This window comes from Bubalus bubalis, chromosome 17, assembly GCF_019923935.1.
Source record: "Bubalus bubalis isolate 160015118507 breed Murrah chromosome 17, NDDB_SH_1, whole genome shotgun sequence".
Classification (NCBI taxonomy): domain Eukaryota; kingdom Metazoa; phylum Chordata; class Mammalia; order Artiodactyla; family Bovidae; genus Bubalus; species Bubalus bubalis.
Genome location: NC_059173.1, coordinates 6,591,422 through 6,604,141, shown reverse-complemented (window position 1 = coordinate 6,604,141; position 12,720 = coordinate 6,591,422). Strand labels below are relative to the sequence as shown.

The following is a 12,720-nucleotide window of genomic DNA, read 5'->3' as shown; positions in this document are numbered from 1 at the left end:
AGGAGCCTGGCAGGCTACAGTCCATGGAGTCCCAAAGAGTCGGACACAACTGAGCGACTAACACATACACACACACACATACACACAGACCCACACACATACACAGACCCACACACACAGACACACACGCTACAGCCCATGGAATCCCAAAGAGCCTGACATGACTGAGCAGCTAACACATACATATACACGCACACACGCACACACACACGCACACGCTACAGCCCATGGCGTCCCAAAGAGTTGGACACGACTGAGCCACTCACATACACACACATATATACACACACACACGCTACAACCCATGGAGTCCCAAAGAGACACGACTGAGCAACTAACACATACACACACACACGTGCACACACACACTGGTTGAGTCCTTTCCCAGAATTCCCTCTCTTCCTCCTCTAGTAGCTTTGTGAACACAGCAGTACTGTCTCCATCTTCTGAAGAAGATGCTGAGGTTCAGAGAGGTGAAATCGTTGCCCCAGCTCACACAGCCTAGTGAGTTATGCAGGAGGCCAGAGGCAAACCCAGACCAGCCTGACCCTGCGTGCTTAAAATCAAGCAGTCCACAGGTCAGTAAATAGAGTGGATTTAAACTCTTTGGCCTCCTCTACGGAGCCATCAAAACAAATGTTTGGCTTTAAAAAAAACCCTTTGGGGGTTTCTCTACCATAAAAACTCCAAAAAGGCTCCTAACGTCACTCTGAGAATGGAAGAGTAACACCATATTCTCACCAGGCAGAGGAGGTGGAGAGCAGGGGTCTGGAGGTCTCAGCCTCAGGAGCGCGTAGGAATCGTCTAGAATGTCTGAAAACTCCCTGGGGATCCGGATGCCGTAGGTCTGGGGTGCAGCCTGAGTTTCAGAAGCTCCCCAGGGATTCTGCTGTGCTGGGAGGGATGGGACGCATTGCTTAAGGAAAGCCTGAGGCTCCGCAGAAGGCTCAAAGCCTCACGCAACATCCGGGGTTCAGAGGCGTCAGCGACACTGCTGTTTGTGCCCTGTCTTGCGTGAGTGTGTTTCAAGCAGATCCACAGCCAGCCCAAGCTCCCAGAGCCACACTGAGGCCTCCGATAGTATTGGAGAATCAAGAGTTAGAACAAGAAGAAGGTCGGTGTTGATTATTTATGTTTATTGTAAACTCATCTACACCTGGGGGCTTCCCTGGTGGCTCAGCTGGTAAAGAATCTGCCTGCAATGCAGGAGACCTGGGTTCAATCCCTGGGTTGGGAAGATCCCCTGGAGAAGGGAAAGGCTACCCACTCCAGTATTCTGGCCTGGAGAGTTCCATGACTGTATAGTCCATGGGATCGCAAAGAGTCAGACACGACTGAGCGACTTTCACTTCACTTCATCTACATCTGATGCAAAGGGCTTAAGGACATGGCTTTCCGCTCCAGCGGCTATGTTTTATCACTTCTCACAAGTCTTCCAAATAGGCTTCGTGGATCTTTTTCATGACCACACAAACAAGCGGTCCTGCCATTCAGACGGGTAAAAGCCTTCACTGTCGGAGGACAATTGGAAAGCCAGAAAGTCCTTGTCCTCTTCCATTGGATAAACAGATACAGGCAGCCCTTGGAGATTACTGTGGGTTCGGTTCCAGACAACCACAATAAAAGCAAATGTTGTAGTAAAGCAGAGATTTTGGTCTGAGATGGAGACAGAGATGTTGGGACAGCGTCCCATGATGACAGAAGCAGAGATGGGAGTTTCGCGCCTGCAGGACGAGGGTGCCGGGCATGGCCAGCAACCATCAGAAGCTGGGGAGAGGTAGGGAAGCACCCGCCTTTGGAGGTTTTGGAGGGAGCAGGACCCTGCTGCCTTCTTGACTTCAGGCTTCTCGCCTCCAGAGCTAGGAGACAAGGAGTGACTTTTGTCCTAAGCCCCCTGGTTAGTGACCTTCATTACAGCCGCCCAGGAAGCAAATACAGATCTCACGCCCCCCAGTGACTGTGAGTGAGTGAAAGATGCTCAGTTGTGTCTGACTCTTTGAGACCCCATGGACTGTAACCTGCCAGGCTCCTCTATCCATGGGATTCTCTCCAGGCAAGAATACTGGAGTGGGTTGCCATTCCCTTCTCCAGGGGATCTTCCTGACCCAGGAACTGAACCCAGGTCTCCGGCATTAGCAGGCGGATTCTTTACTGCTGAGCCACCAGGGAATCCCCGAAGGTGAACTGCACCCAATGTGGGAGGGGGGTGGTCAGAAGCATCTTGAGTCATGCAAGCTGCTGAGACCTACAGATGAAAAGCTAAAAATAGATGCTGATTTAAAAATACTGAAGGGTGGAGATATTTTTTAAAAAGAAAGGAAAGGCCCCTCACTCATCAGGCACAGTCTTCAAAGACCCTCTGGGCCACAGCAGATGCTGGGATTCCCAGAAGGCAGTCCCCTGCCTCGGGGCCTCTGCCTCTCCCTCTCCCAGGATCCGCAGCACTCTGGTGAGAAGGCGTCCCTGACACCTGTGCTAATGAGTTCACAAGTCAAGCCGGGTGTCAGGAGACACGCCGTCCTCCTCTTAGATGCTGTAAGAACCTGGCGTGGGGTTCCAGCATCATTCCAGGCCTGGCGGGGCTGACAGGAGATGACGCGTGAGACAGGAGGACCGCCAGAGTCTAGCAGCGAGGTGCCCAGAATGAGGGGGAGGCTGCATCCGGATTCCGTGATGAGAACGAGGTTATTGAACCTAAAGCAGCTCTAAGATGTATCCTCTGCTGAGCCAAGGAAACAGCCCAGTTTGATGGGCACTGTGGCTGTGCCCAGCCCTTCCCCAACATTCACACGCTTAACCCTCACAAAACTGCATGAGCTGTGTGCATGTGCGCACTCGAAAGCAGGCTGAGAAGGCCCAGAGAGGGTGAGCGCCTTTCCTGAAGTCACACAGCAGGCGAGGGAAGCGCTCAGGATTCCAGCTCAAGCCTGATTAACCCCCCAAAGCATCATCTTCCCGCCTCACCTGTCTGCAATCATAGCTCCTGGGCAGAGCTCTGGCGCTCTGCTGTTGACCAAGATCTTCCACCAAGAGAATCAGGAAGCAGACGGCAAATTGTATAAGCTCAGGATGTCTGCAGCCTCTGTTCACAGTCACTTACCAACGCCATAATTTGGTCAGGCTGGGACTCAAAGCCATGAGTTCTCACTCTTGGTTCCTTTACCCCAGGCCACTTAAAGAAGAGACAGATCATAAGAGAAGGAAGAGTCTGGGGTTTGCCATCAGACCCACCCCTGGCTCTGCTGGGTGACCTTGGGCAAATAGCTTGCCCTCTCTGGGCCTCGATCCCTCACCTGTGAAAAGGGGATTACTACTTCCTACCAGGCAGGGTTATTGGATGTAGCTCAGTCATTTAATGGGTCCTCTTATATGCAAGCAGATGCCGACACAGAGGCCCCCCAACTTTCTCAACTCACAGAATCTCTAGAATGCCAGGATTGTTTCATAGATTTCCCAGGCTAGAACACTTAGCAGTTACACTTATTAACCAGTTAGCTCCAAACCACTTAATAAGTAGCTATATCCTGACAACTTAGTAGCTGCTTGAAAAAGTAATGCCCATGAATTCACAGAAAGGATCGTATTTTTATTTCATTCTTAAATAGTGCTATGCTATGCTATGCTAAGTCACTTCAGTCGTGTCCGACTGTGTGCGACCCCACAGACGGCAGCCCACCAGGCTCCCCCGCCCCCTTATCTGTAATTAATAACAGCATTACTACTGTGGGGGTGTGTGTGCCTTTTGGGTTCTCCCAAACATCTCAGCCTCTTAGCATCAGGCTGGGCTCCGCCACCCGCATCTCCTGGTCCACCTTCATTTTGTCATAGCCCTTGCTTTTCAGCAGAGCAACCAGAGAAAACCTAGCATCATTGAAAGGACATAGCTCAGTCTGATGTTAAAATAGTGAGCTTCCCCAAAGTAGGAGTTCACATGGGCTGGAAGGCGTCACTGTGTCTCCTCCACATTTTTAAAAACCTCACAGCACCCTCATGAGTTCACAGTGGCACCCCGGGCACCATGGTCCATAGTTTGGGAACAGTGGTGGTAGGTCCTGAAAATACAGCAAAAAAACACAGCGATATATAAACAGACACAATCCACATAGTCAGGAAGCCTGGGATATATTGAAGATGTGGGAGGAGACACGAGTCAGTAAAAGGAATAACAATGAATCTTCAGCATCACCTCCTCCAGGAAGGCCTCCCTGCCCACCTCGGCGAGGTCATGCTTCCCTCCTCCGTGCTCCCACGGCTCCTATAGCCGCACAGCACTTGCTGCAGCTGATTGAAATGATCTGCTGTTATGTTCAGAGTCACACACTTACCAGGAATGTATCCATTTGGTCGTTGTATCCCTCGGTCCCAGCAGACTCAAAAAAATGGCAGTATTTGTTGCAGTTACTGTGTTTGTCATGGTTAGCAGTGCTAACGTGCTCTTTATTGCGCTTTGTGGCTTCGTTGCAACCTCCCTTCTTTGGAGGCAGTGAAAAGTCATGAGGATCTGACACAGTCAGTGAGGGTTTTCTGGATGGAATCTCCAGGGAGGCTTGTAGGGATCCCCCAAGAGGCCCTGGCCCTTCATAGCCCAGAACCCACAAATACGAGACCTGGAAAGTTCCCGACCTGGACCGAACCCTCATGGCCAGATGCTGGCCATAGTAAAAGTTTCCACTGATGAATCGTCCCCAGCAGCCTCACCTCAGCCAGCATGCCAGGCTCGAGCATTTAGAGATTCCTGTCTCTGCGAAAGCAACGTGTGATGTGCTAAGTCTATAGCTTAGACTATAGTCATGTCCAAATCTTTGCGACCTAATGGACTGTAGCCCACCAGGCTCTGTCTATGGGATTTTCCAGGTAAGAATACTGGGGCACGTTGCCATTCCTTTCTACATGGAATCTTCCCAACCCAGGGATCGAATCTGCATCTCTGACATCTCCTGCATTGGCAGGCAGGTTCTTTACCACTAGCTCCAACTGGAACAAACCTTCATTATAGCAGAACCATTAAGTGCACAGGACTTCAAATCCAGCAGGTCAAGTTTGCCCTGCCACTTGTCAGCTGCGTGACTTATACAAGCCAAAGCTGGTGTCCTCATCAGAAAAACTGACCATGACAACCATAGATACAGACGCTCATAACCATGTGTCTAGCATATAATAAGTGTTCGGTTGGTTAATACTGGTTGCTAATTACCACTCAGTTTCAATGCTCCACTACTGTAGAGTGTGTTATAAACCATTCATAGCAATAAGCAAACAACCTGATTTTGAGCATTTTGCTCACATGTGCTCCATAAATGTACATTTTTTCCTGTACCAAAGGGGAGAGAGGAGTGGCTGGGAGGGAATGAGGGTAGCTTGGTGATTATGTCTATAAGCCGTGAGTCCAACTCACTTGAATTCCTGGGAGAGGTCAGGATGACATCACACAGATTACCATCAGAATTGTTTAGACCTCAGACAAGTGATTCTCAACCGGGCTGAATTTGCTGCCCAGGGGACAGCTGTCAGTGACAGTTTGTAGAGGCATCTTTGGTTGTCGTTGGGAGAGGGTATGCTGGCATCTAGTGGGCAGAGGCCAGGGATGCTGTCCAACTTCCTGCAAGGCTCAGGACCACCCCCCTCCCACAAAGAATTACCCAGCCCAAAAATGTCAGTAGCATCTAGGTTGGAAAATACCTGCCTTAAACAATCTTATTTCAAAGTGTGAGTACATCCTCATGGGGGAATGCCATTGTCCAGCCACATCTCAGCTCACAGATGAGGTCTTGGTCCAGTCCGTTTACTTAACAGGCAGGAAAAAAATGAAGTCCAGAGACGTGAAGCGAGCGGCAGAACCTGGCCTCCAGTTTCAAATTCAAGTCACTTCCCATATCACTTTCCTGCCATCTTCTGGGAAGTGGAGATAAACACAGATGCCTTTGAAGATGGTTGGTTTCTACCAGGGATGGAATTCCATGTGGAATTCTTCTCACTGTTACTGATGATTGAGTCAGAATTGAATGGGGCTGACTCTGGAGGCAGAGAATCAAACCACAACTCAGCCACTTCCTTCTTGTGTACCTTTCACAAGAGACCTCTGCCCGAGCCTCAGTTTCCTCATCTGTAAAATGGGCTCTCTGGTGCAGTGATTAACAGGACTTGGACCACTTGGATGTGAATCCTGTCTCTCCCACTAACTGGCTTGACAGGTTACCCAGTGGGATACCCCAGCAGTTCTTCATTTGCACAGATATAAAGTGAGGATGGCCATAACAGTGTGTCTTGGGGTTGTAATAATTAAAAGAGGTGGTGCTTATCGTAAAGAATCTGCCTGCCAACGCAGGAGACATGAGAGACTCAGGTTCGATCCCTGAGTTGAGAAAACCCCCTGGAGGAGGAAATGGCAACCCACTCCAGTATTCTTGCCTGGAGAATCCATGGACAGAGGAGCCTGAAAGGCTACAGTCCACGGGGTCACAGAGAGTCCAACACGCCTGAGTGAGCACAGAATTCCACGGCGTGCATGTATGCATGCGTGCTCAGTCACTCAGTTACTTCTGACTCTTTGCAGCCCTGTGGACGATAGCCCACCAGCCTCCTCTGTCCATGGAATTTTCCAGGCGAGAATACTGGAGTGGGTTGCCATTTCCTTCTCCAGGGGATCTTCCCAACCCAGGGATTGGACCTCTGTCTCCTACATTGGCAGGCAGATTCTTTACTACTGCACCACCTATATACATCACATCTTTATCCATTCTTCTGCTGATGGACGTTTCGATCGCTTCCATGTCTTAGCTATTGTAAAGAATGCTACATGTGTCTTTTTGAACTAGACTTTTCTCCAGATGTATGCTCAGGGAGTGGGGTTGCTGGGTCCCATGGTAACTCCATATTTAGTTTTTTTAAGGAACCTCCATACTGCTCCATAGCGGCTGCCCCAGTTGACATTCCCACCAACAGGGTAGGAGGGCTTCCTTTTCTCCACCCCCTTTCCAGCATTTACTATTGGTAGCCTTTTTGATGACAGCCATTCTGACTGGTGTGAGGTGGTCCCTTATAGTTTTGATTTGCATTTCTCTAATAATTAGCGATGTGAAGCATCTTTTCATGTGCCTCTTGGCCCTCAGTACGTCTTCTTTGCTGGCTGGATTTTAGAATCACCTGTGGAACTTTAAAAAGAATGCTCTGGGGGACTGATTAAAATACGTTAGGGGGCAGAGCCTGCTCACTGAATAACCCAGGATGATTCTCGTATGAAGCCAGGCGAGAACAGCTGGACACAGCTCCCTCTCCTCTTCCTGCTGGCCGTATCGTCCTTTGCTTCCAGGTCCTAGAATTTGTCCTTTGTCACTTTCTATCTCCCCAGGGCCAGGAACAGTGACAGGCACATAGAAAGTGCTCAGTGAATTATTTTGTTATATTCATTAATCCGTTCATTTATGAAAGAAAATTCCAGGGAAAGTTTGTGGGCGGGGAGTCTTCTGAGTTGCCACTGCCCCCTGCTGGCCACTCTGCTGCACTGCAGATAACACTCAGGAGTCAGGGAACTGGCTTCACTGGGTTCCCTGGTTCATCTGAAGGCTCAGCACGGGAAGGAGGCGCTTCCCAGCTTGTGTGGTTGATGGAGGGACTCAGTTCCTTGCCGCCGTCACCCTCAGTGCCTTGCTACATGGCCAGTTGTTGCTCCGAAGACAAGAATGCGCTAGCAAGACAAAACCAGTCTTCGGTCATACCCTCACAGAAGTGACAGCGTTTCTTCCTGTGAGTTTATTGGTTGGAAGTGAGTCACAGGTCCTGCCACAAAGAGCATTAATGTGGCAGGTGAAGACTGTTGAGGTCTGTCTTAGCCTTTCCACTGCACTCTCCTTTAGATAGGAAGGGGAAGGGCATTTCGGGCAGAGGGATCAGCATCAACCCACCTAGCACAATATGGCCAATTCGATGTAAAGCCAGGAACCAGCCAAGAGGAGGGCAAGAAGCCGACGCACTAAGCTGTGACAGCCCATCCAGGAGAACCTGGCTCTTCCCCCAGTGGAACAGAATCACCAGCTATGAAATAATAAAAGACCCGCCTACTCCATGTTCTAAGCTGAGGGCCTGAAGAGTCAGGTTGATGACAAGCTGGCGAATAATACCTCTAAGTTGTAGAAATCACTCAGATATTACAGGAATCCTTCAGGTAAAAGAGACAGCATGTCATCTCTTCCGAGAAGTTTCACTAATCAAGTGAGCACTGAAAGCTGTTGATAGAAGCTAGTTTCTCTGAAACACGGATGGCAGGTGCAGCTGTGATGTGTAAAGACCTGGGTCTTTGTACAGCAAAGCAAGATCCAGAAGGAAAGAAATGTTTTAGGATTTGACATGGAGAAACTGAAACCTTTGTTCTCTGTGCGAATGCAAAGGGGTACTGCTTCTGTCGAAAACGGAATGGAGGTTCCTCAAAAAGTTAAACCTAGAATTGCTATACGATCTAGAAATCCCACTTCTGGGTATATACCCACAGAACTGAGGCAGTGTCTCACAGAGGGGTTTGCACACCCGTGTTTGTGTAACAGCATTATCTCAAAGTAGCCAAAAGGGGAAGCCATTCAAGTGTCCATTGATGGGTGAATGAAGAAGCAAGATGTGGTCTCTTTATACAATGGAATATTCAGTTCAGTTCAGTCGTTCAGTCATGTCCAACTCTACGACCCCATGGACTGCAGCACACCAGGCCCTCCTGTCTATCACCAACTCCCAGAGTGTACTCAAACTCATGTCCGTTGAGTTGGTGATGCCATCCAACCATCTCATCCTCTGTCGTCCCCTTCTCCGCCTGCCCTCAATCTTTCCCAGCATCAGGGTCTTTTCCAATGAGTCAGTTCTTCACATCAGGTGGCCAAAGTATTGGAGTTTCAGCTTCAGCATCAGTCCTTCCTATGAATATGCAAGACTAATGCCCTTTAGGATGGACTGGTTGGATCTCCTTGCAGTCCAAGGGACTCTCAAGAGTCTTCTCCAACACCACAGTTCAAAAACATCAATTCTTTGGCGCTCAGCGTTCTTTATACTCCAACTCTCACATCCATACACGACTACTGGAAAAACCATAGCCTTGACTAGACAGACCTTTGTTGGCAAAGTAATGTCTATGCTTTTTAATATGCTGTCTAGGTTGGTCACAACTTTCCTTCCAAGGAGTAAGCATCATTTAGGCATCATATTCCATGGAATATGACTCAGCCTTAAAAAGAAAGAAGATTCTGACACATGCTACGGCACGGATGACTCTTGAGGACATCGTGCTAAGTGCAATAAGCCAGTCACAAAAAGGCAAACACTGTGTGGTTCCAGTTACATAATGTTCTAGAATAGTCAAAGTCATGGAGACAGAAAGTAGAATGGTGGTTGCCAAGGGCTGGTTGGGAACGGCGATGGGGCATCAGTGTTAGATGGGGACAGTTTCCATTTGGGAAGATGAACAGTTCTGCACATTGCACAACAGTAGGAATGTATTTGACACTCCTCAACTGTACACTTAAAATGGTTAAGATGGTCCATGTTATATTGTAGATTTTACCACAGTTTAATTTTTTAAATAATAAACGTGTTTTAATGTTTCAGGATTTGTAGTCTTGTATGCAGAGCAATTTTCGCTGGGTGTCCATTCCATCCAGGTGCTGAAAAGGAACTATATCACACGCTGGCCCTGGAATGGGTTAAACCAGCAGTTCAACTCTCCAATAATTCTTAAGCTAGTAGGCATCATTTACGATGCTCCTACTGTATCTCTTGAGGTCATTTATGCTGCTCCTACTGTATACCAGGCCCTGAGCTTCAAGTATGCTGTAACAGGGTTCAAGCATGCCTTAACAGGCTCATCTCAAGTGAGAGAGACTGTTATTAAATACAGTACAGCGTAGGCAGTGTTGTGGTGGAGGAAGAACTCAAGAGACCAGTGACTCAGTTAGGGGTAGGGGGCATCAGGGAGGGCTTCCTGGAGGAGGAGACATGAGGACTGCGTGTTGAAAGACAAGACTTACCCAGACTGGTTGAGCAGGTGAGGTGCAAGTTGAGAAGCAGGGGGAAGAGTTCATAATTTACTGAGTCCATCATTTACTGAGTACCTACATTTCAAGGGCATGCTAAGCACTTGTACACATTATCTTATCGAGTCTTCCAAATCCCTGTGAGATAGGTACTGCTACTATTTTACCATTGAGGAAGCTGAGGCTCAGAGAGGTTGTGGCCCCTGCTGGAGGTCACACAGCTAGCCAGTAGCAGAACCCAGATTTTTAACCCAGATTTCACGGCTTAGTACATTCTGCTGTGCCCACATGTAACCCAGGCCCAGAGGTGGTAGAGGGAAAGGTGAATTTGAGACAGTTCAGTGCGAGGCGGGGTTGCAAAGAAAGGAGGCTGCAGAGCCTGGCCTCAGATCACACGCGCTCAGAACGGGAGGCCCCAAAGGTTCGCGTCATCTCATCAGAGCTCCTTTTGGCTTGCGCTTCAGCGGAGGAGTCCCTGGCCTGTGACAACCCAGGGTTGCCGGAGAACGGGTACCAAATCCTCTACAAACGACTCTACCTGCCTGGAGAGTCCCTCACCTTCATGTGCTACGAGGGCTTCGAGCTGATGGGCGAAGTGACCATTCGCTGCATCCTGGGACAGCCATCCCACTGGAACGGGCCGCTGCCCGTCTGCAAAGGTAAAGAACCCCGCCCCCTCCCAGGGTCATGGGGACCGAGGGATCCAGAGGTGCCGGGACTGACTTGCAGTGACTCTAAATTTGCTTTAAAAAGCCGAGCTACTTTCGCTACAACTAAGACGCCACCGTTATTTTCTGCACCGCTGAGACAGGAAATGGCTACCAATTAAACCATGACACCGTGCCTTCTCCGTGCTTAGCATTTTTGTTTCTACTTCCTAAATGAGCTTCGATTTTTATCATAAAGGCAAGGCTGCCTGTTTGTGACTCCTGCTTGGACAGCATGGCTTAAACATTTCCTGCCGCCCGCAGCCCCTTCTCACAACCACCTGTTTCCCGAGGGTGATGGGTATTCCCCTGTCATCTCTGGGGTGTTCTCCCGAGATGCTCACCCCCATCTCCTAAGGCTACGGGTCCTGGACTGAAGGCTGCACAGGCACAGGCATCGTGAGCGCCACCTGGTGGCACTGATTGTAACTCCCGTGTGGTTGTTAAACACCCCCATCTCCGAGATGGGCAAAAGAGGGAAATGTATTTTAGAATCAGTGAACTCTTTCTAATCATTGAAATTAAGTTATGACGTACCTAGTGAGATTTGGGTCCACTTATTCGCATCTTTGAGGTGTGATGTTCTTAATCGTATCCTGAATACATTCAATGCTGTAGGCAAGTGGATTTAACCTTTTAAGATATTAATACCGTTTTTTAGAATCAGGCAGAAATTCTCTGAATTCTCTCCCCAGGGGAAGAGAGACATACAGTTTCTCTACATTTCTCCTTGGGAACCCATAACTTCAGCAGATCCCCAAATGCCTGTTCATGAAGTTCAGCATTAGGGCTTAAAAATACTTTCCCGGCCAGAATTTCCACTTCTTGGTATGGGCACAGAGTAAGTGAAAACAGGTATTCGGACCAACACTGGTACAAACGACCAGAGCAGCGTTATTCACAAAAGATGAAAACACCCTAAGTGTCCATCTGCTGATGAGTGGATAAGCAGAATGTGGCATATTCATATAAGGGAACACTGTTCAGTCATAAGAAGGAATGAAATACGAATCTGTGCTACAGTGTGGATGAACCTTCAAGAGGTTATTCTCAGTGAAAGAACTAGACACACAGAAGGTCACGTAGTGTAGACTCAGTAGGAGGGAAATACCCAGAATAAGTCAATCCACAGAGATGGGACTGGTATTAGTTACATCCCAGGGACTGGGGGGGAGGGAGAGGTAACTGCTTAATTGATACTGAATTTCTGTTTGAGATGAGGAAAAGGTGTTAGAACTAAATAGAGGTGATGGTTGTACAGCACTGAATGTAATCAGTGCCCCTGAATTGGACACAGAATTCAAATGGTTAATTTTATGTGAATTTTACCCATATAAAAAAGATTTTCCCCGAATCACCTCATGGAGGCCACATGACTCTATTCTGAGATCGGCGAGCCATTGCACAAATGGGGACAGAGAGGCTCAGAGAGGTTGAGTGACTTTCCCTAAACCACACAGCTGGTAACAAGATAAGCCTAGGATTTGCACCCACCTCTGCTAATGGTGAATTCCTTGCCTTTGAAACCCCGCCAGGTTTGAATTGGTCCTGGCCCCTCAGTTGTGACAGACTGCCCACCAGGAAAGACACTGCCTTGGGAGATAATTGCCTTTGTCTCTCTGCTCCATTGCCACTCTCGAGACCTACCCCACCAGCTCTGTAAGGAAGTAATAAATCACTTCCTCTTCCCCAAATAAGTGAGGTTCATCGCTTATGGTCTGGAGTTGGAGAAATGACTGAGCACCAATATAAAGCCACCCCCTGGGACTGAGGGACCCCAGGCTCCAGCCTGGCTCTGCCCTGGACCACCTGTATGGCCTTGGGGAAGCCCCGCTCCTCCCCACCTCCGACCTTGGTTTCCCTTTGTGTGAGATAACTGGGTAAGCCCAGGTCAGGGCTTCTAAGGGAGATCAATCCTGAGTGTTCGTTGGAAGGACTGATGCTGAAGCTGAAGCTTTAATACTTTGGCCACCTGATGTGAAGAACTGACTCATCTGAAAAGA

The 12,720-nt window shown here is 48.8% G+C and overlaps 1 protein-coding gene across 3 annotated transcripts in view; it reads left to right on the top strand.

The window, feature by feature from the left end:
• The window catches only part of SEZ6L (seizure related 6 homolog like), a 203,645-nt gene that overhangs the window by 180,879 nt on the left and 10,046 nt on the right, over positions 1-12,720 (top strand). For all 3 annotated transcript variants that reach the window (XM_044930009.2, XM_006055589.4, XM_044930008.2), the window contains exon 13: positions 10,475-10,669. In XM_044930009.2, the coding sequence (XP_044785944.1) occupies positions 10,475-10,669 (195 nt within the window). The remainder of the gene's footprint in view (positions 1-10,474; positions 10,670-12,720) is intronic.